Source organism: Hyperolius riggenbachi, chromosome 7 (assembly GCF_040937935.1).
Source record: "Hyperolius riggenbachi isolate aHypRig1 chromosome 7, aHypRig1.pri, whole genome shotgun sequence".
NCBI classification, from domain to species: Eukaryota; Metazoa; Chordata; class Amphibia; order Anura; family Hyperoliidae; genus Hyperolius; species Hyperolius riggenbachi.
The window spans coordinates 205465954-205489255 of NC_090652.1; the positions used below are offsets into that span (position 1 = coordinate 205465954).

General features: G+C 40.7%; 1 protein-coding gene across 28 annotated transcripts in view; it reads left to right on the plus strand.

Annotated features, from left to right (window-relative positions):
* ABI2 (abl interactor 2) overlaps window positions 1-23302 on the plus strand; it is a 189195-nt gene that overhangs the window by 137074 nt on the left and 28819 nt on the right. For 13 of the 28 annotated variants that reach the window (XM_068245040.1, XM_068245035.1, XM_068245036.1 and 10 more), the window contains 2 exons: window positions 10937-11005; window positions 16952-17056. The exons of 14 other annotated variants lie outside the window; for them this stretch is intronic. In XM_068245040.1, coding sequence (XP_068101141.1) covers window positions 10937-11005; window positions 16952-17056 — 174 coding nt within the window. The remainder of the gene's footprint in view (window positions 1-10936; window positions 11006-16951; window positions 17057-23302) is intronic. One more of the 28 variants, XM_068245038.1, reaches the window with a different exon arrangement.

Here is a 23302-nt window from a genome sequence, read left to right on the forward strand (position 1 = left end):
GCATTCAGCTCTCTTCCAGTTTTTTACTAATCTATATCTTGTTACATGGACAAGTTAATTGATAAATCACTTTTTTGGTCTCACACGCAATGTAATACTTTATTTTGAAATGTACTTGACTCAAACTGTCGCTGAAGGTATCACCCTCTATGAAATCACCACAATATTTACAATTCTGGCATTTATACATCTTTGTCTCGAGATTGGTCTGGGAGTTCTCTGAAACTCACTTCTAACTAGCATGTCTTTGAGGCTGCTACTTCTCCGAGCCGTTACATGGGGGGGTCTCCCCCACTATTTTAGCAATACCATCATCTAAGGTGAGTATACCCCAATGACGTGATGAGCTGAATAACGATGACACAATTCCATCTTCAGAACTGTTCCCAAAATGCATACTTATTTGAAAACGCATTCGAAATGTATGCCATCCTTGACCTCTAACAGATATACAGCTGTCTTCCTGGAGGTTATGGAGAGAGATTTAAAAACGATCAATTGGAGTAGCTGCGCTTGATGATTTAAAAAAAATAGATCATATAGTAATAAAAAAAAGTGACAAGGGCGGAAACGTTGTCTTAATGCCCATTGAAATGTACCAGAGGGAGGCAGAGCGACTCCTTGGTGATAGAGATTGTTATTGTAAGGTTAAGGGGAATGCATTTGACAATCTAATGAAAGAAATTTAAAACTTTCATGGGGATATGTGGAGGGTATTCTAACGGAAAAAGAATTCAAATTCCTAGAAATGAAAGAATTCACCATCCCAACTTTTACATAATTCCCAAATTACATAAAAACCTGACAAAACCACTAGGTAGGCCCATAGTGACAGGCAATGGGGGCCCTTTGGAAAGAGTAGCACAATTCGTTGATCAGAAAACTGAGCCAATGGTAGTCTCTCTGCCTTCCTATGTAAAGGATACCATGGAGGTTCTAAATAAGGTTGAAAAGGTTCATGTACCAGATGGTTGCCTGTTGGTGGCTTTAAACGTGGAATCTTTATTCACGTCTATCTCCCATGGGGTGGGCCTGAATGCAATTGCTTTCTTCATGGAAAAATACTATGGTAAAACTAAAGAGATCCATAATGATTGTCATTGATTTGCTGAGATTGATTTTGACTAGAAATTATTTTGAATTCAATGGTCAGTATTATCAGCAGTTGTGGGGCGTGGCGATGGGCGCGGCCTGTTCCCTGTCCTACGCATGCCTGCACCTAGGTGTTTGGGAGTTGGAGGAGGTGTTTGGAATGGCGGGGTTCGGGGAGTGGGTCGCGCTGTGGCTACGTTTTTCATAGATGACGTATTGATGCTGTGGAGGGGAGATGAACAAAGCTTAAATGAATTTGTTGACAAACTGAACACAAATAAGCGTAATATATTTATCACCTATCAGTATGATAAAAAAAATCAATAACCTTTTTGGATCTTAAATTAACTAAAGTAGATGGTAGATTACTGTCTGAAACCTATAGAAAGGAGAGTGCAGGCAACACTTTGCTACATGCTTCGAGCCACCACCTGGGGTGCCAGATCAGGTCCGTGCCCACGGGCGAATTTTTGAGGATAAGATGAAATTGTGCAACAGTAGAACTTTACAAGAAAGAGGCAGTTAATTTGAGACCTAGACTGAAGGAAAGAGGCTATTCTAGCAGAATTATTAGAAAAGCGTTTATCAGATACACTTTTATCCAAACATCAACCAAAAGAACAGGAAAGCAGTGAAGTGGTCAAGTTGATCACAAGATATGGGAGCCATTGGAATCAGCTTTTGGGTATTCTACAGAAAAATTAGGGTATACTCACCTTAGATGATATTGCTAAAATAGTGGGGGAGACCCCTATGAAATGGCTCGGAGAAGTAGCAGCCTCAGACATGCTAGTTACTAATGAGTTTCAGAGAACTCCCAGACCAATCTCGAGACATAAAGGGATGTATAAATGCCAGAATTGTAAATATTGTGGTCATGTCATAGAGGAAGATGCCTTCAGCGACCAGTTTGGGTCAAGTAAATTTCAAAATAAAGTATTATATTACGTAAGACCAAAAAAGTGATTTATCAATTAACTTGTCCATGTAACAAGATATATATTGGTAAAACGGGGAGAGCTGAATGCCAGAATAGGTGAACACCTCAGTAATATAAAAAATAAAAATGAAAAAAGTGTTGTTGCACAACATTTTACGGAATGCCATAACAGTGATAATAGAGGTCTTAGATATAGAGGAATTTTATGGCATGTGGGGGGGGTTTATTCATCTGGCATCTGGCAGTGTTGCTGTGGACTGTATTTAAGTTGTGGCGGGTGTCTGGCGGTCCCTTTTTGACTTCTGCTGTTTTAACTACTCACTGCAGGGCTTCTCTAGCAGCCCTTGGTGCAGCTGGTGTACCAGGCTGTCATTCAATTGGTCAAAACACTTTCTCTCGTGCATCTGCAGAAATTAACCAGCAGTTTCTGTGGAAGGTTAGCGCTCCTTACTTTTCTCAAAAGTAGAGGCATTGTATTGCTTTGCCACTTACAGCTAAAGCAGGCCAGGACAGGTTCTCTGCGATGGTGACTCTCTAAAACTGAAAGCTAGAAATGCTCTCCACAGCCTCTGCATTGATCTTTATCAGTAGGTGATTGGTCTTTTGGGTGATACTAAAGTCTAGAATAACTTCTTTGGTCTTTTTTTGTATTTAAAAACAGGATGTTAATGTTGCACCATGCAGTGAGGTTCCTAACTTTTTCTCTGTATGCAGCTTCGTCATTGTCTGATATAAGCCCAATGACAGTTGCATCATTTGCAAATTTAACAATTATGTTTGAGTTGTGGATAGGCTGACAGTCATGGGTGAAAAGTGCGTAGAGGAGAGGACTTTGTACACAGCCCTGTGGCACTCCAGTGTTTAGGCTATTGCTGACAGCCTATTCTAGACTTGCTGTGCTGCATAACAGTCCTTGCTAACTGCTGCTAAACTGAAAAGTCCAGCCAAATTCATTGGGACTGTAGCAAGCAGAACTATGCATTCTTTGCTGGCCAGCATATAAAGCCTTCACATGTCCATAAATATTGTGCTTGTTAAAAGAAAAGCAAGGATCTGTGTAGGATGGGTGTAGGATGTGTGTTTTCCTAACCTGACTGCTTGAGGGTGATTTGTAAGCAAGTCCAATAACCAGCTACATATGGAGGGAGCAAGACCTATTGCGTAGAGTTTGTTGGCCAGCTGGCTAGGTAATATGGTGTTAAATGCCGAGCTGTAGTCAATGAAGAGCATCCTAACATAGGTGTTGGGTTTTTCTAGGTGTGAGAGGGCAGTAGGGAGAGCTACAAAGATGGCGTCCTCAGTCGATTTATTTGTTCGGTAGGCAAACTAATGTTGATCTACATTTGCTGGGATGCCTGCCACACTTCATGTATATGAAGGACTAAATGCTGTTAGTCTGTAGTGGATCTGTAATAGTTTTGATTGGAGGCTGATTGAGGTCTTTCAAATCTAGCAAAAAAGTTAAGTGCTCCTGCTAGGTTGGGGTTGTTGTAGTCAGTGTGTCTCTGAATAAATCCTTCAGGGATGTTTATTTATTTTTATTTTTTTTTAATCCCACCTAGCATTACATTAATAAGAGCTTTTCAAATCACAAGTACTTAGAAAAGTGCTGCTAGTCGGTCCCAGGCCTTAAAGGGTTTATCTTTCAATACTGCTGTATGTAGGTGTATTGTGCAGGAGAACAGCCTGCTGCAGGAATCATTGAATCCATGCCCTGAGCCATGTGTTGATAATTAAATATTCTGTTTTAGTCTGCTTAACCACTTCGGTACCAGCAGCCTCTGCCCCCTTAAGGACCAGAGGCTGCTGGTACGCTAAAACACAGAATTCCGACGAATCGCCGCAATAATCCGTCGCTCCCGCCGGTCACGCCGCTCTGTCCCGCCGCGCGGCAGAGCGCTGTGCTCCGGTCAGGAGCCGCTTTCATTGGCTCCTGACCCTGTCACTCAATGTGAGCCAATGGGATTGGCTTACAGTAATGACAGGGCCAGGAGCCAATGAAAACTGTTCCTGCCCGGCTCACAGTGCTCTGCCCTCAGAGACGGCAGGGCAGCTAATTGCGGCGGGTGGAAAGCGGCAAGAGCGGTGGTGTTGGGCGGGGACGCGCGGTGAATGGGACGTAGTGTTTACGTCCGGTCAGAACCGCAGCGCCACCCACCCGACGTAGATTTGTACTGTGGTGGTCCGCAAAATGTTAAGGTAGACGTTACCAGTAAAATTACACAGCCGATTGATTGTGGAATTGTATCGTTAATGGCCACCTTAGCCACATGCAAATGATCAGGGCTGTTTGAAATCCCTAAACCATGTGCACTTCAGTGAATCCAGGGCTTAAATCTATCCATGAAACAGATGACTGATACTTCTTAACAATAGGATATCTATACGAGTCTTGCCTATCCCTTCACCACTCCTATATAACTAATGATTTTTAAATAGTTTTTTTTCGTTTTCTTAGCTGGTTAATTGTGCCACTGCAGGACTCCTGCTCCCCACTCACAGCCTCACTGTAGAAACAAGAGTGACATTCAGCTGTTCCAATCATGCATGTTCACGTGCAAAATGTAGAACCTAGGTTCTTAACTGGTGGTACATGTAATCCTGCGGGTACTATGGCTGAATTTAGTGGGTACCTGAACATTTCTTAGCTAATCTATTATGAGTTTTTAGATTAAAAATATTCTAAATGATCCTGAATAAGTATTTTAGTTCGTTAAATGCATAAATGAATCGAGCACCTCATTCCCCAGAAGATCTGCCAACCTTAGTTCATGCCTTCATTACATCCCGACTAGACTATTGTAATGCTCTTTACACCGGCCTTCCAAAAAAGGACTTGTACCACCTACAGCTGATACAGAATACTGCTGCCAGACTGGTAACCAACCCCGTCACTGTCAAATGACACCTGTTCTGCACTCCCTTCACTGGCTGTCTTTAAAATGGAGGATCCTATTCAAAATCTGCCTACTGACCTTTAAATCACTACATAATCTGGGCCCTGGATACATGAAAGAAATGTTGCAGCTGCATAGCAATCCCTGCAATCTCAGATCCAAAGGTTCTAATAATAATCTAGTTATACCCAGAGTCCACCGGGGAACTCTTGGTCACAGAGCCTTCTGTCATGCCACTCCTACATTATGGAACTCCTTACCTAAGCAGATCAGGACAGCTCCATCTCTGAACGTGTTTAAATGTAGACTTAAAACCCACCTGTTCAGGATTGCATTTGCAGAAATATAATTTTGTTGTGTTAATACTTCATTCTACTACCAATCTGAGAGAGCCTAAGTGCTTTGAGTACAAATATATTTGTATCAAGGGTTACTTGAGATGATGATCATAATATTTGGTACAGTTTAATCTCGTTATAGTAAACTCTGGTATAGTATATACTCTGATATAGTAAACTTCCTCTCCAGGTCCCGGACAATCTACATTATAAGTCTATGGGAGCAAGGCCTGGTATCGTAAACTCTGATATAATAAAACTTCTGTTATAGTAAACATGTATTTTGGCCCCTACATGATGCTGTCTCTGGATTTAGTAATCACTGGACGGCGCATACATCATATGTCAGTGTTCAACCCATGGTCGGCTGCTCTCTTCAGGCTGGTTGCAGGTGGGTTGATGCCTGATGACATTTGTAAGACAAGAAGAATGGCAGCGGCGCTGTATATACAGTACTGTACATATAATAAGCAGCCTGAGGAAAATATGGAATAATGTGAACATAAACAAAGGAGGATGCAGCTTTACTACTTCCACTTTGAATTTGCTGATAAAAGTATAATCAAAATCCTCCCACTAGATTGTACGCACTCTGGGGTATCTCTTTCCTTATTAGCGATGACGCTCCTGGTAGCATGTAGAGCGCAGTACAGGCTACTTTCACTTGCAGTGCAGATCAGAGCGGGGCCTACTTTCTATCTGGGGCACATATAGCTATACTACCTATACTGTGGCACATATAGCTCGTTACCTATACTGGGGGCACCTGTTACCTATACTGTGGGCACCTATGGCTGGATATCTATACTGGGGGCACCTGTTACCTATACTGTGGGCACCTATGGCTGGATATCTATACTGGGGGCACCTATGCCTTGCTACCTATTCTGGGGAACCTATATGGGGGCACCTATACCTAGCTTGAACAGGGGATCAAGAGGTGACACTGGGACCTAGAGGGCGACAAGGGGAACAGAGGTGACAGAGGGGGTCAAAAGAGGCACAGGGAGAACAGAGATAATATGGGGAGAGGAATTGACACAGAGGGAGACAAATGAGGCACAAACTGAGGTGACACAGAGGGGGATAAAAGAGGCATATAGAGAAGAGGGGTACAAAAGAGAATGTATTTGGGTAAAAATGGACTCAGTCCTCATCTCATTTAAGTAGGGACATCATGTAATTGCCACGCCCACTTTTAGTGTGCCGCTTATTCCGGTAGGGGGTACATTTGCCTAGGGATGACTCACAAAGGGGTACATGTGCTTAAAAGGTTGAGAACCACTGATCTATAGATACTGGCTTTACTCTTTTCAAATAGTTTTCTGTTGTCGCAGCAACATCTGAATTCATTATCAAACCCTCCGTATCTACTGATCATCTCATTCAACTTTGAACAACCTACAACTGTCTTCTAGTCATTCATAGGTGCATCTTAAAGAAACACTATCAAAGTTTGTTTTCTTCTTCTGAAGCCTCTTAGGAGTGATGTGGTAATTGCAGATAATGATAGTAAAAGAAAAAGTCATCCCTCACCTTGTCAGATCTTGCACCAGGGGTGACGGGTTTATCTATTCAGTGTCAGCTTTAACAGGAATGCCTCTCTTCCTCTCTACACTAGCCTTGCTGGACATAACCAATCTGTGCCTTGTTGGACATAAACAATCCATGATGTGCCGACAGCAGAGCGGGTTCTTCCGTGCAGGCAGATTTCACAGGCTGTAGTGTACAGTAAGGCTAGTGCACAGAGAAAGAGAGACACTCCTGTTACGGACTACACTGAATAGATAAACCTGTCACCTCTGCACTGTCCTAGCACCGTGCAAGATCTGATAAACTTAACTTAAACTTTGATATTGTTCCTTTAAAGAGACACTGAAGCGGAAAGAAAAATATATGATATAGTGAATTGGTTGTGTACTATGAATAATTACTAGAAGACTAGCAGCAAAGAAAATATTCTCATACTTTTATCTTCAGGTATATAATGTTTTTCTAACATTGCATCATTCTATAATATGTGCACATTACACAACACTCAGCATTCAAAATGAGTCTTTCAGAGCAGTCTGTGAAGTAATGACCTCTCCTCTAGCAGAGGAAAAGTAAATAGTCCAGGAACAGTTGAGATAATAAAAGTCAGATAACAGCCCTCTCCACGACTAACTTAGTCGGAGAGCTTAATGGCTTGTTTGCATAGAGATAACTGGAGTTTCTCAACTCTTCCTGTACTGAAAACAATTACACTGATGTATCTGATCTTAATGTTTTATTTCTTAGCTGTACTACACATACAAATCATAATATCCTAATTTTTTTCGCTTCAGTGCCTCTTTAAGGACCAGACCCTTTTTTTCCATTCAGACCACTGCAGCTTTCACGGTTTATTGCTTGCTCATACAACCTACCACCTAAATGAATTTTGGCTCCTTTTCTTGTCACTAATAAAGCTTTCTTTTGGTGCTATTTGATTGCTGCTGCAATTTTTACTTTTTATTATATTCATCAAAAAAGACATGAATTTTGTCAAATAAATGATTTTTTTAACTTTCTGTGCTGACATTTTTCAAATAAAGTAAAATTTCTGTATACATGCAGCACGAAAAATGTGGACAAACATGTTTTTGATTAAAAAAAACCCCATTCAGCCTATATTTATTGGTTTGGGTAAAAGTTATAGCGTTTACAAACTATGGTGCAAAAAGTGAATTTTCCCATTTTGAAGCATCTCTGATTTTTCTGACCACCTGACATGTTTCATGAGGGGCTAGAATTCCAGGATAGTATAAATACCCCCCAAATGACCCCATTTTGGAAAGAAGACATCCCAAATTATTCACTCAGAGGCATAGTGAGTTAATAGAAGATATTTTTTGTCACAAGTTAGCGGAAAATGACAGTTTGTGACAAGAAAAAAAAAAAGTTTCTTTCAGAGCAGTCTGTGAAGTAATGACCTCTCCTCTAGCAGAGGAAAAGTAAATAGTCCAGGAACAGTTGAGATAATAAAAGTCAGATAACAGCCCTCTGCACGACTAACTTAGTCGGAGAGCTTAATGGCTTGTTTGCATAGAGATAACTGGAGTTTCTCAACTCTTCCTGTACTGAAAACAATTACACTGATGTATCTGATCTTAATGTTTTATTTCTTAGCTGTGCTACACATACAAATCATTATATCATCATTTTTTTCGCTTCAGTGTCTCTTTAAGCTGCATACACACTTCTGACAAAATGCATAACCAACACCACAACATGATCGACACCACAACAACCAATTTACTTGTATTTTCCGTGCACCAACTAACTGAATGGCTAACTCATTTACAAACAGCGAAGTGAAACAATGGACTGCACGACATGGGCATGGCCACATTGAAAAGAATGCATTGTTCAAACGACGTTGTAGACACTTGACCAACTGCACGATATTGGCCCAACAGTTGCGTGAGTTGATCTGCTGGATGGATCGGGCAAACTGCCTGTTATCAGTCGCTCCTCTAATTGTTTGTCACGCATAGACTTGCTTCATTGTTGACCTACAGACCAAAATCAGATGTCAATCAGGTTGTGCATCTGTACGGGCCTTTCAACCTCAGCCTGAATACTGATTGTTAGATTTAATTCTTGCATCTTGTTTATAATAAATTTTTACATTACTAAATTTTAAATTCTTAGCTGCATGCTTGGATGAATGTATGCATTTTTGTTCTGCATGGCACCCAAAGCATTCTTGGCAGTTCCCCCCCCCCCCCCCCCCCCCCAAAAAAAACACCTTTTTTCGTATGTTTTCATTTTTCTGTATTGTACGTGAGTTAACATGAGTCATTCAATTCCTTAGCATTGAAGATGGAGTTTGCCTGTCAGAGTAAGACTCTTGTCCATGTAATGTAGAGTAGAGTATAGGTTACGTAGAAATGCTTTCCTGTATAGTTGCACAGAATGGGTATGATGCATGCTGTTGGGGTAATCCGTGGTAAACGCATGCTTGGCACATACAAACTTTTACTATATACTATGAATCTGCACCACAGTCCTATATATAGTGTCACCATACAATATGACTTCCAATCTTCAAATCATAAAAATTATGCGCTGCTGCACTCTCCATACACATCTGCAGAAAAAATTTAACTCCACATAGGGTAATAACGTCCACACTGGGCCCTTGTACCAAACACACCCGTGCTCGTGAAAACCCGCTGTGCCACTCAATAGCACCCTACTGCTGAAATGCTCAACAGATGTTATCCACCTCAATTGTTCAGGTGGGTCATGCACTTATGACAATCTCAGAGCCTCTGCATCCACTTCCTTGTTTAAGGCCCACAGATGTCTTGCTCACTTTATTTTTGTAGCAGCCAGACGGTCCCTTGTGAAGGCATGGAGGAAGCAGTTGGTACCTTATAATACACACTGTATTATAAGGTACCAACTGCTTCCTCCATGCCTTCTCAAGTTGTTGTAAGCGCATAACCCACCTGAACAATTGAGGTGGATAACATCTGGTGAGCATTTAAGCAGTAGGGTGTTATTGAGTGGCACAGCGTGTTCTCACGAGCATGGGTGTGTTTGGTACAAGGGCCCAGTGTGGACGGTATTACCCTATGTGGAGTTTAATTTTTTCTGCAAATGTGTATGGAGAGCGCAGCAATGCATAATTTAAACATACAAACTTTTGTTGCATGCATTCAGTGTAGAACTTATTACTATGGGTTGACAGCGCTCTGTTTAGTGTTTGTTCGCGTTTTCTTATTTTTACCTTATTTGTTATTCCTGAAGGAGTCGTTTTGCCCCTTCCCATTACTATTCACTTGTAGACTGGTAGACTAGTAGACTTGTAAAGAGATGAGCCATAAATTGTAGCCATGGCTGGGCAGAAATGGCAGATTCAAAATCCTGGTTTCATGACAACTTTTTAAAACCCTGGTTTTGGGTTTCTTGAATACATAGTGTATGGAATATATAATTGTTACCTGTGTGACTGGGTTTGCAGTGGTGACTTTCTGTGCTAATCTCAGAAGCAGCTGGTGCACTGAACTGTCCGAACTTCTCCCCCTAATTCCATCATCACTCTATAACTCATAACTTATGGGAGACATCAGCTGATCCTGCCCACCTCCTCCATGTAGTTCACAGGAGGGAGCAGATGGAGGAGGTTGGCTGGACCAGTTGATGGCTCTGTGCAGATGAAGAAACCTCCACTCTACTGCTGCCGGTTCTATAATTTGTGCATGGATCTCTGGGTCATGTGACTGAATTTTCACAAGGGAAGGTCTCTTGAGGAGCTACAACAAATATGAAAAAGTGTGAGTAATGGGATTATCGCGGATTCACCTTTACTAATATTAAAATCTGAGCGGATGAACTAGAGCTTTCAAATAATTTTTTGGGGGTAGAAAATATTTGATTGCATCAGTGTTTTGTGAATACGGCAGTTTACCAGTGACATTTGTTGTTAGTGTCACTGATCCACATGTGGTGTGATTACCATATATGAATCCTATTCTAGAGTTGCCATCAGATTCCTGTCAGACAGGTTATAGAGAATTTTCTGGTTTATGTTGCTTTTCCCACCTCTAGAGGCTTCCAGGCGTTCAGACTCAGAGGTTTGTTTGCAGCCAGTGCTAGAGAGGAAGGAGATTGCTGACATCACACATTTTATCATTTAGGCATTGCCTCAGTGCCTCAGCAACATGGAATGAACAGGCCCAGGCTCTTTACACCAGATCGTCACCCAGGTAATGTTTACAGCTTTCCCTTATTTTACACATCTGTGTAGACAGTGGAGACTGCACTGTTCATATTTGTGCAATATTTGCTGTAGGATTGTTATTTCACGTTCATGCAGAATGCAGTTAGCATCATACTTACAAACTGAAACGCACACAAATTAATAGACTTTCAGATAATTGTGCTTTGAGACATTTATCCATACTGGGTGTTCTTTTTATCAGAGGTTTTCCATCTTTCTTGGCAAACATCTTAAAAGCTTGTCGTCTCCCTCCCTGTCCACATTCTGTAAATTGGTACCAGAATTTAAGGATGCGCATGATCAGTTACACGAGAAGATTTGTAAGAGTACATTTAAAATCGGCGCCGGTAGACTTGGGCGCAGGATACAGCGGTATATAGCTGATCCTGCTTCTGCACAAGTCCGGGCCGATTTAATTACTATTCCCCCTCCAGGCCGACATGGATAGTGGGGGAATGAAATAATTCGGCTTCCAGCGATTGCTGGAGGCCGAATTATTATGTTTTTAAGCAACTTCGGCTCCGTCTTCTGACGGAGCCGACGTTACTCACTGAGCGCTTCAATAGGAATGATTCCTATTGAAGTCTATGGAGGCGCCGGCTGCGCCCAAATCTAGCAGCGCTGAAAAGCACTGCTCCGATTTGTAATGCTCTGATTTTTTCTGGTCAGGATCATGTGCTAAAGTGATCAAAGCAAATTAGAGCATACAAATTCATGATTAGCTGATCAGACAGATCACACCTACTTGAGTTCTGGTATACAAGAGGCAACACTTATGCCGGGCATACACGGCACGTTTCTGGATGCAATTTTGCGCCAGATCGAGCCGCTGGCTCTATGCCGGCGCATCCCTGCTCGTCCGCGCGGATAGATTCCCACTCGTCCCCGCTGGCGCTCCTTATCAGCCGCTCGATTCCCTTTTATTGTCCGCCGGCGGGGAATCTATCTGGCAGGTCATCGGACCTGTCTGATATTATCAATCGAGCCCATCAGCGGCTCGATTGATAAGGAAAGAAAGTGCTGTGTGCCCAGCATAAGGTATGACTAAAATATAAAAAAAAATCAGCCAAGTTACAGTAATTACTGCTCTTGGCTGTCCCTCTCTTTAAGTCCGCTTAAAGAACAATACATTTTGGGATTTTGAGTGAGCAGTGCCTTTGGTCAATCCATCTTTTAATCAGCACCATGGTAGAGGGCATTGTCAAGCTCAGTCCCCTATTGAAATGAATGGAGCGGAATGTGTGCTTTGTTGGCGGTCTCCCTTGAGTCTGCAAGGCAGAGCCTACCAGTCCATTGAACCAAACACTAAGTGCTGTAGTGTCTCATAATAAGGATATTTGGCCATATTTAACACAATATTCATATATTCTGCCACTACTAAGAGAGGGGAGGCATGCAAGAGGCTTATAAAAGTTTGTCTTGCATGGGCCTTTAAATAATTACCTCATGTTTATTCTTGGGCAAAGCTGGAATATACCAGTCTTCACCATGGGTTAAAGAAAAAAAAAAACACTTTTTTATTATGGGTAAACTGGTGTTCTGTAAACCCCTTTTGTTTCTTGTTTCCTATACAAAGTGGAGGTTATATAACTCACCCTCACACGTGAAGTGCAGGATGTACTATGTTCCTGGATGTTGACTTAAGTTTAGCTGCAGTACTTTCCAACTCTTTGAATGTGTCTGTTGCCTGGATTTATCTTTATGTAAAGTGTAGTGCAGCAATATAGAATAGCCCATTACAAAGGATGTAAATATGGGTATAAAGTATATCAGATGATCATCCTGTAGTTTCAACACTCCCCCAATTCCCACGAGATGTTATAATACCAGCATTACAAGGCTTGGTGCTGAAGGCTTATATTGACTAACTAGTGCACTGGAAAGTAAATCCGTATAATAATGTAAGATGATTTAACTGTGTTTTCATAGAATTCTATCGGTGTTGCTGTTACTCTAGAAATTCATAGTGTTGGAAGGTAGTTCATTTGATTTAGATTAGGTGCAATAACTATATATCCTGCTTTTTCTAATAATTTTCCATTACTTAGTGGTTGTGATTGCTTGCACTAATGTGATAATTTTTACCCTGGCTTCTCTACCTTTCTCAGAATTGTATACATCTGCTGCATACTTTGTTTTAATATTTTTATGCCTTTTTCTTTGTGCAACAATGAGATGCATTTGTCTGTAAGCATCACCATCTGTATTGCTACATTCCATTTTACCCAGAAGCTAATTAAGGAATAAGCTTAGGCAATGACTATTAGCTGTCTCTTCCTAAGGTTTCTGCATCACAGTCCCCCGAGGAAGACAGTCCTGTCATAGCTCAATGCCATGTGTTTATATTATCTTTACGTTCTTCTATATTTCTCTGCCTGTCAACCTCTATTACTATAATCTTTCTTCTATATCTCTTATTTCTGTGACCTATGAACATTAAGCTTGTTTGCAAAGAACAGCATAACATACTCTTTAAGGTCTTTTTATTCTTCATTCAGAGGGGATATTTCAGGATTAAAACTGATCAGTGATTGACATAATTTTAAGAACTTACCTTACAGCAGTGTAACGCAGGTACCACTTCTCTAGCGTCTGGTGGTGATGTGACAATATATGCAAATCTCCTGGACACAGCTCCCCTGGGGTCTATGTAAAAATGGCTTATGCATATTGCACCAGTGAGTTGCAAAGCCATGTATGTGTGTTGCCTCTGACGGCAATCAAAATCAATGGCATGGGCGCTTCGCAATGACCAGGCAGTGCTGTGGAGTCGGAGCAATTTTGGGGACATGGAGTCTGAGTCTTTGGTACCATAAACGTCGGAGTCTGGTGATTTTTGTACTGACCTCACAGCCCTGTGACCAGGTGCTGTATTTTGTCTGCTTTGTGCTGCTCCAGGTAATATTTGTATATCTTGAAGTAAGCTCATTGCTGAACAGTTTTAATAGGGAAATGCCACATTTACGGTAACTATTGTTTTTGGTTTAAAACAAATTTGTCGTGGATATTTTCGAATAATCACTATTTTGCTTTGTATGCTTGCATTTAACTAGCTCAGAATAGCTCACTTTTTATATATGAGATGTGGCATGCTATCTGTGCAAGATTTATAATGTGCACGTTTGCCTTGCCTAAATATAAAACCGCTTAAACATAAATAGGCATGTTATCCAACTGAAGGATGGCATGATGCTTATGTTTCCTCTCCTTCTGCATGTGTGAGTCCCTTTCATGTGTATATGTTTCTGCACACCCCTCACTCACCTACATATTGAGAAACGCATTTGTATGGATTACGGTGGTGATGTACTGAGGGGATGAGAAGTTGGCCTTCAGCAGCCAACCTTCAGAAAATTTAGTTTAAGTATCCATATATGCGATTGGCTGCTTGAAGTAAAACCTGGTTTACTTCATTGCCTACTTCATCACCTAACATCTTTAGAAAATCACCCCTTTAAGGCTGAATAAAATAAAAATAACTGACCTGTCAATATTTGCTTCTTTAGTCTCAGTTATTGGGCAAGTTTATTTTCTTTCGTAGACGAGCATACTTGTTTCTTTTATTCTAAGCTATTGCCGTATCCAGCTCCATTTTGCGTAATTAGTTGAAGACTCCAGGTTATTGATGTTACATCTAGTTTTCAAAATTATATATTCTTATATTCCTTGCTACTTTAGTGAGGTCAGTGTCTACAAGCTTTATAGAACTCCTATGTACTGCCTCAGTATTGTGATGAGTTTACATACAGACAACCATGTACACAATTATGGTATAAACTAGTAGAGTTGGTGGCAAAACTTACATGTCTGAGGTTTGTTCAGATTTTCTCAAGTTGAGTTAATAGGAACCCAATGGTATAGACATATGGAGGCTGACATATTTATTTTTGCTTTCAAACAATGTACATTGACTGCTGCCTGTAATACTTTTAGCCATAGATCCTGAACAAGCATGTAAATTAGATCTCTGACCATAGCAGCTTGCTTGTTTCAGGTGTATAATACATACACTACTGGAGCAAAATAGATCAGAAGGATGCCAGGCAACTGGTATTATAAGAACATAAATATGGTAGCCATTTCTCTCAACTCTAGTTCATTTTAAGAATCTGACTTATATTTGGAAAGTCTAGGAGATGGTGATTCACCTGACTGTAGATTTGTTGTGCTTGCAGCTAAATTCTCTTTTTAAATGCTGATCTGCCAGGCAACCAGACAAAAAACTCTGACACGGATATCCAGCCAAAACTGATATTCAAGTGTTTGATAAATGTTGTTTTTAAATATTCATCACCTACTTTTAACTTCAGTTATGGTGCAAAGATCTCTGCATTCCGTTTTATAGGTCTGGCCATCAATTTTGACTGTAGAAAGGAAAATAACAATTATATTCCCTGATCTATACACACATGTACATATACATTTTTACATATATCCTCATTGCGATGAGACTTGATGATCGCAGAGTCTGGACTGCTGCAAACATGTCTTAAGCCAGATTCCCTCAATACCTAAGGTAGTCAGTGGATCAACCCATCAGAGTCCACCTATAATTTAATTTGTTGGTCTTCAATTATCTGATGTGTTAAAATGAAGATAAATTTTGTGTTTGGTTATAACATTGGTTTGAGCTGCACTATGTGTTTTACTTAGGAACAAGTCCATCGCAGTTGTTTGTGCTTGCAAGAGATGGAAACATTTCTATTTGCCTTCCATTTTATAACTTTAAAAGAGGCTCCTTGTCTATTACTTGCGTGTTTTATTGACTTATTCATTACTTTTTATGTAGTGATGAATCCTAAATCTAAATTGAGAATGTTCATCCCTTAAACAAAGTATCAATTTTTTTTGTTAACTTGATCAGTTGTTAGTTCTTGCAAGGAACTAACAAAATTGTACAGCCTGAGCATCCACAGTGTTCTAGACTTCCAACATAATACACCTTCGTCAATAGATCCAAGTCTTCCCTGTCCCTCACAGTGAACTTATTGTATAGTGGCCAGTTTACCCCCTGTGAAGCACTCCCCTCCAAACCTCTGTCAGTATACTGAATGTTTTCACTAACTGCATGCTAAGCTACCCCAACTCCTTTTCTCCTCTTCACCTTTTTGTTTTGCTCTGCTGCCACACTCTCAAATCACTCTTGGTTTATTACAGTAGCCATAATGAAAGTGCTCCTAAACAGACATACACTGAACTGTATTTCAAACTCCTAGTAGCAAAGCCTATAGCAATGTGGCCAAATACAAGAGAGTATTTTAGATGTTGCATTTATTCACGTTGTTATCTGTAATGTTAACGTAATCTTAACGTGTGAACAAAAAGTAATACTTATATTATTTTTAAGTGGCTGCATATAATAAGTAAACTTACTAGGTGATTGTTTTTTATGATCCCATTAGTGCTAGTTTGACAAAAACGCCATTTTAAAACCCTTATGGCCATGTAGATTTCACAGCAAGCGATGGCTATAGAGGGACAAGACTGCACATTATCTTTGACCGCACCCTTTGTAGGCTGAGCCACATTACAGCTAATTATCACCTGGCTCACATTGCTATAGACTTTGCTTCTAATTTTAGGTTTTATCCACTGATGTGTGGTTGAGTTTTAGCGTCAAATTAATATTTTCAAGTAAAAGGGCCATGATTTTCTTTGGCTTCCTCTGAGAAAGCTCAGTAATTAGCAGTTTCAAGACTGCTGTAGCGTGCTTTACAGACAAACACACTTCAGTGAATCAGACCCCCGTTTTTCAGAACATCTGTACACTTGATTCCCTTTCCTTTTTTTTTTCTCTTGCTTTCCTGCATTCAAGGATTATAATCCACCACATACATCTTCTGTCTGGCTTCTTAATACTTGCTCTTCATTTGTTTACCCCTCTCTAGCTCTCTGAACTCTCTAATATTACTCTTAACTTTCTGGCTCACAGATAGACCACCTGTTCTTTTCTGTGGAATGCTTGTCAGACTGGTAAACAAAAGGGACATGAAGCAGCCAGCAATTTCAAGAAATATGAGGGTGAAAAAAGTGCTAGGTCAGTACATTTTATTGACCAGTCCTATGAAATTACAGTATAATCTCTAAAAATAAGTTTTCAACAGTCACACTTCAAATGTAACTGCTTTTTCTGCTGATGAACACAAAACCGGGAAGATAAATAAGATCGCCAACTGCTGATGCAGCAAGTCCAGCACAGGATGCAGGAAATGTGAAACTGTATATCCACATGTAGACTTTGATAGGCTTGCTTTGCACTCTATATTCAGAAACAAAGTTGTGCAAGGATAACCAGCTTCTCGTGAATGTGGAAATTGTGTTCCGACATTCAGAAAGCTGCCTTCCATAATTAAATGCATTATACATAAAATCTGCTTACATCAGCTTTGGTGGTTTTTACATTTTCTGTGAATTTGGTTTCCGAGCCTCTTTTGAAGTATAATATGTTAAGGCCACTGATGCCATGCAAGTATTGAACAATTTTACTCCTGAAATAGCCTAAATGCCGTAGCTTTAGACAAAAATGCTTTATAATGTTCTAACAGTAATATAAAGAATGTATTGCAATATTATAGGCTACTGAAATGTGTCCTATTACAGCCCCTTCCTTATCTCTCATGACAGAAAGGGACATTTAAAGGGTAATTTAAGTCAAGGTGTTACACTGGAATGCAGTCCATTTTTAATGTTGCATATAGTTGGAAAGTATTAGAAATTCTGTCAAGTTTTTTTTAATAGTTGTTTGCTTGGCACGTCCTCACAGTGATGTAATGGCACTGTTAGTAGCTGAAATTCCTGCATCTAGAATGCTTCCTCTACATGTCCCTTTAAAGAATGATAGGGACCAGTGACTGTGCCATTGGCTTCGTAATGTATACTCTGTAAGTGCACAACAAATCAGGATGCCAATGTGATAGGAGGTGAATAAAAAAAAGTATCTAAAAGGAATGCAGACAGTATTAAAACCCTAACAGATACCTATCCTCCTTGCTCTTCCTTTCTTATAAAAAATGGCTGAAACTCCACTTTAAAAAAGGCACATCTATGCATGTTAGTTATGCACATGATCTTGTAATGCAAACAGGCATCCTGAGCCTTCACTCTTCTGCTTGCTTTGTCTCATTAACCCAACCTAGAGTGCAAACGGAAATTATTCACAGCCTATCACTTTTTTTCTCATTTTGTGTTACAGCCTAATTCCGAAATGAATTAAATTCATTTTCTCCCCTCACTTTGGCACTTTGCCAGCCGCGTGTGCTACCTGATCGCCGCCGCAGCGGCGAAAGAGGGTCCCCCCAGCCGCCCGAGCCCAGCGTAGCTGGAACAAACAGTTCCGGACAGCGCTAAGGGCTGGATCGGAGGCGGCTGACATCAGGACGACAGCGTCGGCTGACGTCACTCTGCTTGTCGCCATGGCGACGAGGTAAGCAAAACAAGGAAGGCCACTCATTGCGGTCTTCCTTGTTAATTCTGATCGCCGGAGGCGATCAGAATGACGCGTCCGGAGCGCCCCCTAGTGGGCTTTCATGCAGCCAACTTTCAGTTCGATCTAAAGGGGAAAGGGGGAGGATCATTATGCACCTGGCCATCTATGGGGAGGGGGGCAAAGAGGCACACTCGGCTATCTATGGGGGCAAAGGGGCTCACCAGGCTATATATGGGGGGAGGGGGCAATGACAAAGGGACACATTGATTATCTATGGGGAGGGGGGAGAATACATTGGCCCACCTTTGGATCTATGGGGGGTCAAGGGGGCACATATATATCTTTTATACTGGGGGAGGGGCTGATAAGGGGCACATCTGGCTATACTGGGGGGATAAAGGTGGACACCTGGCTATCCATGGGGGGGGGGAAATGGAATAGAGGGTACATATGATTACCTATTGGAGAAGAACAAAGGGGCAAACCTGGCTATCAATGGGGGTAGGGGGACAAAGGGGCGAATCTGGCTAATAAAGGGTCACATCTGGGATTTTTATGGTGGAGGGGCTAATAAGGGGCACATCTGGCAATCTATAATGGGGGGGAAGATAAAGGGGCACACCTGGCTATGGGGGGTGGGGGGGAATAAAGGTGCACACCTGGCCATCTATGGGGGTGGAGGGTAATAAAGGGGCACATCTTCCTAACTACGGGGGTGGGGGCTAATAAATGGACTTAGCAGTTTAGATATGTATGCCGTCAGGGTATATTACTGTTAGTTTGGCGTATACGGCTTGTAATCGCTAGTAAAGTGCAAAGCAAAAAAATGGAAAAAATACACCTTTATTTACAAATATTATATTGTCGCCATACATTGTACTAGGAAGATAATTTAAATGTTGAAATAAACAGGACATATGGACTAATAAAATTTGTGGGCTTGATCTACAGTAATACTTTTTATTTTTAAACGGTAATGCCTGAAAACTGAGAAATAATGACTTATTTTTTTTCTCCTTATTCCCTTTAAAATGCATTTAAAGTAAAATAATACTTAGCAAAAAGTACCACCTAGAGAAAGCCTAATTGCTGGCAAAAAAAAAGGTATAGATCATTTATTTGTAATAAGTATTGCTAAAGTTATGGGCTAATGAATGGGAGACCTGTGAAATGTAGAACATTGCCTGGGTTTTTTAGGGGGAAAACCCCAGGGTAGGGAACTGGTTAATAGACCGCCAGGGTGGTTAAAAAGGAAAAACATTGAGAAAGCACATGTACAAAATCATTCATAACGTTTGCCATGAAGCTCAAAATTGAGCTCAGGTGCATCTTATTATCCCTGATCATCCTTAAAGAGAACCTGTACTGAGTAAAAATATTTAAAATAAACACATGAGGTAACTTCAAATTAACATTACATAGTTACCTTGCCATCAGTTCCTCTCAGAAGCTCACCATTTTCTTCTGACAATAATGCCTTCCAGTTCTGACAATATTTTGTCAGATCTGAAATACATCAGTTGCTGTCAGTAAAATATCAGTTGCTGTCAGTTATAGCTGAGAGGAAAACTGATGTACCAAGTAATGCCCATGTTTCCCTATGGCGCAAGTGGGCGATGTTACAGTTTAACTGTGTGCTGACCAGAAAGCTGTTATGGGTAATGGCCATTTTCAAAATGGAGGACGGAAAATTCCATTGATCACATGAACAAACAGGACGCGGGACAGGAGAAAGACCCTGAGGAGTAGACTACATGGAAGGTAAGTATGACTTGTGTATGCTTATTTTGACTTTTAATTTTCAGTTCAGGTTTTCTTTAAGATGTGTCTGCCGCATAACTGAAGTGCACCTGTTCCAATTCAGTTGATTGGGAATGATTTGGAAAGGCACACACCTGTCTCTATAAGGTCCCACATTTGACAGTTCATGTCAGAGCACTAACCAAACATGAAGTCAAAGTAATTGTCTGTAGACCTCTGATACAGAATTGTCTCGAGGCACAAATCTGGAAAAGCTTAAAGAAAAAATTCTGCTGCTGTGAAGGTCCCAATGAACACAGTGGCCTCCATCTGTAAAGGCTCATACACACATCAGACTATAGTCTTTGGAAAATGAAAGATCACAGACCAATCTTACCACCCTTCATATAGTATGAGAGCCATAACTTCACAGTCTTTTCTCTGGAGCTGAACTCCCCATCAGAAAAAAATCTTTACAAGATGCTGCACACATAGATGCTGTACAGACACAAAAGATCAGTATCTGCAAAAGATCTGTTCCTGCCAAAGATCCGTTCCTGCAAATTGCATTCATAGTCTATGAGATCTGCAGATCCTCATACACACCTTGTTTAACTGACATTCATCTGCAGATCAGACAATCTGCAGATCTGAAAATCCATCCTGGTGGATCTGATCTGCAGATGAATGTCTGTTAAACAAGGTTTGTATGATGATCTGCAGATATCATAGACTATGAATGCATTTTGCAGGAACGGATCTTATGCAGGAACAGATCTTTTGCAGATACTGATCTTTTGAATGTCTACAGCATCTTTTTGTGCAGCATCTTGCAAAGATTTCTGTCTGGTGGGGAGTTCAGCTCCATAGAATAAACTGTGTAGGTATGGCTCTCATACTACATGGAAGGGGGTAAAATTGGTCTGTGATCTTTCATTTTCCAAAGTCTATGGTCTGATGTGTGTATGAGCCTTAAATGGAAGACGTTCAAAACCACCAGGACTCTTCCTAGAGCTGGCCAGACATCTAATCTGAGCATTTGCAGGAGAAGGGTCTTAGTCAGGGAGATGACTAAGAACCCAATGGTTCCTCTTTCAGAGGTCCTCTGTGGAGAGAGGCCAGACAAAAGCCGCTCCTTAGTAAAAGGCACATGGCAGCCCGTCTGGAGTTTTCCAAAATGCACCTGATGGACTCGCAGACTATGGTAAACAAAATTCTCTGGTCTGATGAGACTGATTGAACTCTATGGTGTGAATGTTAAGCGGCAAGTTTGGAGGAAACCAGGCACTGCTCATCACTAGGCCAATACCATTTCTACAGTGAAGCATGGTGGTGGCAGCATAATGTATGGATGATTTTCAGTGGCAGGCACTGGGAATCTAGTCAGGATAAAGGGAAAGATGGCTGCTGCAATGTACAGAGATACTGGATGAAAACCTGATCCAGAGCGCTCTTGAACTCAAACTGGGGCGACCGTTTATCTTTCAGCAGGACAACGACCCGAAGTACACAGCCAACATATCAAAGGAGTGGCTTCATGACAACTCTGTGAATTTCCTTGAGTGGCCCAGCCAGAGCCCAGACTTGAATCTGATTTGAACCTCTCCGGAGAGATCTTAAAATGGCTGTTCACTAAAGCTTACCATCCGGCCTGATAGAGCTTGAGAGGTGCTGCAAAGATGAATGAGCGAAATTGGCCAAGGATAGGTTTGCCAATCTTGTGGCATCATATCAATAAAGACTTGAGGCTGTAATTGCTGCAAAAGGTGCATCCACAAAGTATAGAGCAAAGGTTGTGAATACTTATGTACATGTGAAAAGAGTTTTTTTTTTTTTTTTTTTTTATAAATTTGCCAAAAACTCAAACTTCATGTTGTCATTATGGGGTGTTGTGTGTATAATTCTCAGGGAAAATGAATTTAATCCATTTTGGAACAAATCTGTAACATAACTAAATGTGAAAGTGATGTGCCGTGAATACTTTCCAAGTGCACTGTATGTCTGCTCTTCAACTAGTAATAAACTTCAGTATTTGGATTATGACCTCCACCTGACCTCCTTGTCCAGCTTGTAGAACACAGTCTTGCAGCAAGCCTGATTTGTATTAGAAGGCAGATTTTACGCTGCATACCTTTTTTGTTACTAGCTTTTAAAATGCTCAAAACAATGAGTGGTCTGGTATATTGAGAAAGAGAAATAGTTAAGGCTCTATGGCTACCAGTGTGGCTTTCACTGCAGATAAATATGCAATGCTTAAATTGGGTATGTATGGTAAGGCACTGCGTGCTCTTGACTTAAAAGTGTAAACAATTGCGTAACTTGTAGAAAGAACAGGCGGATCAGCACTGCATCAATGTGCCATAAAAAACATTATTTCATTTGACTTTTTAGTCCCATACAAACAATATGCAATAGTATTCATTAGACCATATCCAATCCTACGGTAAGGCTGTGGGGCAATGTAGGAGCAGCAGCATGCCTAACGTCCGTTGTGCTCCAGTGAGCATCTTCGGAGGCTTTGTGTGCGTATACAAACCCGATCTGGGTGCTTAAGTAATGGAGGATAATCTCCTCGTCCTGTATGTGCGTTTTGCTGGCCTCTCACAAGACTTCCTGATGGCGCAAATCCATCTTTAGAACTATTATTTACATAGCAGATGCCAATGTAGGGTCCACTTTCTATGCAAATCTGTCCTCCATTGTTTGGGTACCTTGGGGTGGGTTGATCTAGTATTTGATTGCTAAAACTGTGTGAAAGGGTGAGCAATTCACCCGAAGGAGAAAACGCAGAGAAAATGAGAGCCAAAATGGTGCAGTATGTCACAGAGTATATAAAAAATGTAAATAAGCCGAAATTAATACTCACAAAGGGATTGCTGCCAGTAAGGATTCCAAAAGGATTAATAAAAATAATGGTAAGGGGTACAAATAAAAATATAACAAAATTATAAAACATGAAAACAAAAATAGAAATAAATTTGAAAATCAAAATAAATATAAAAATAAACTTAAATAAAGTGAAAAAAAAACCCATAAAAACACAAAATGGCTATTTTGTAACTGTAGTGGCCATCTTAATACTGGGGAAATGGAAAACTTGCCCTTCCTAGTGTATTA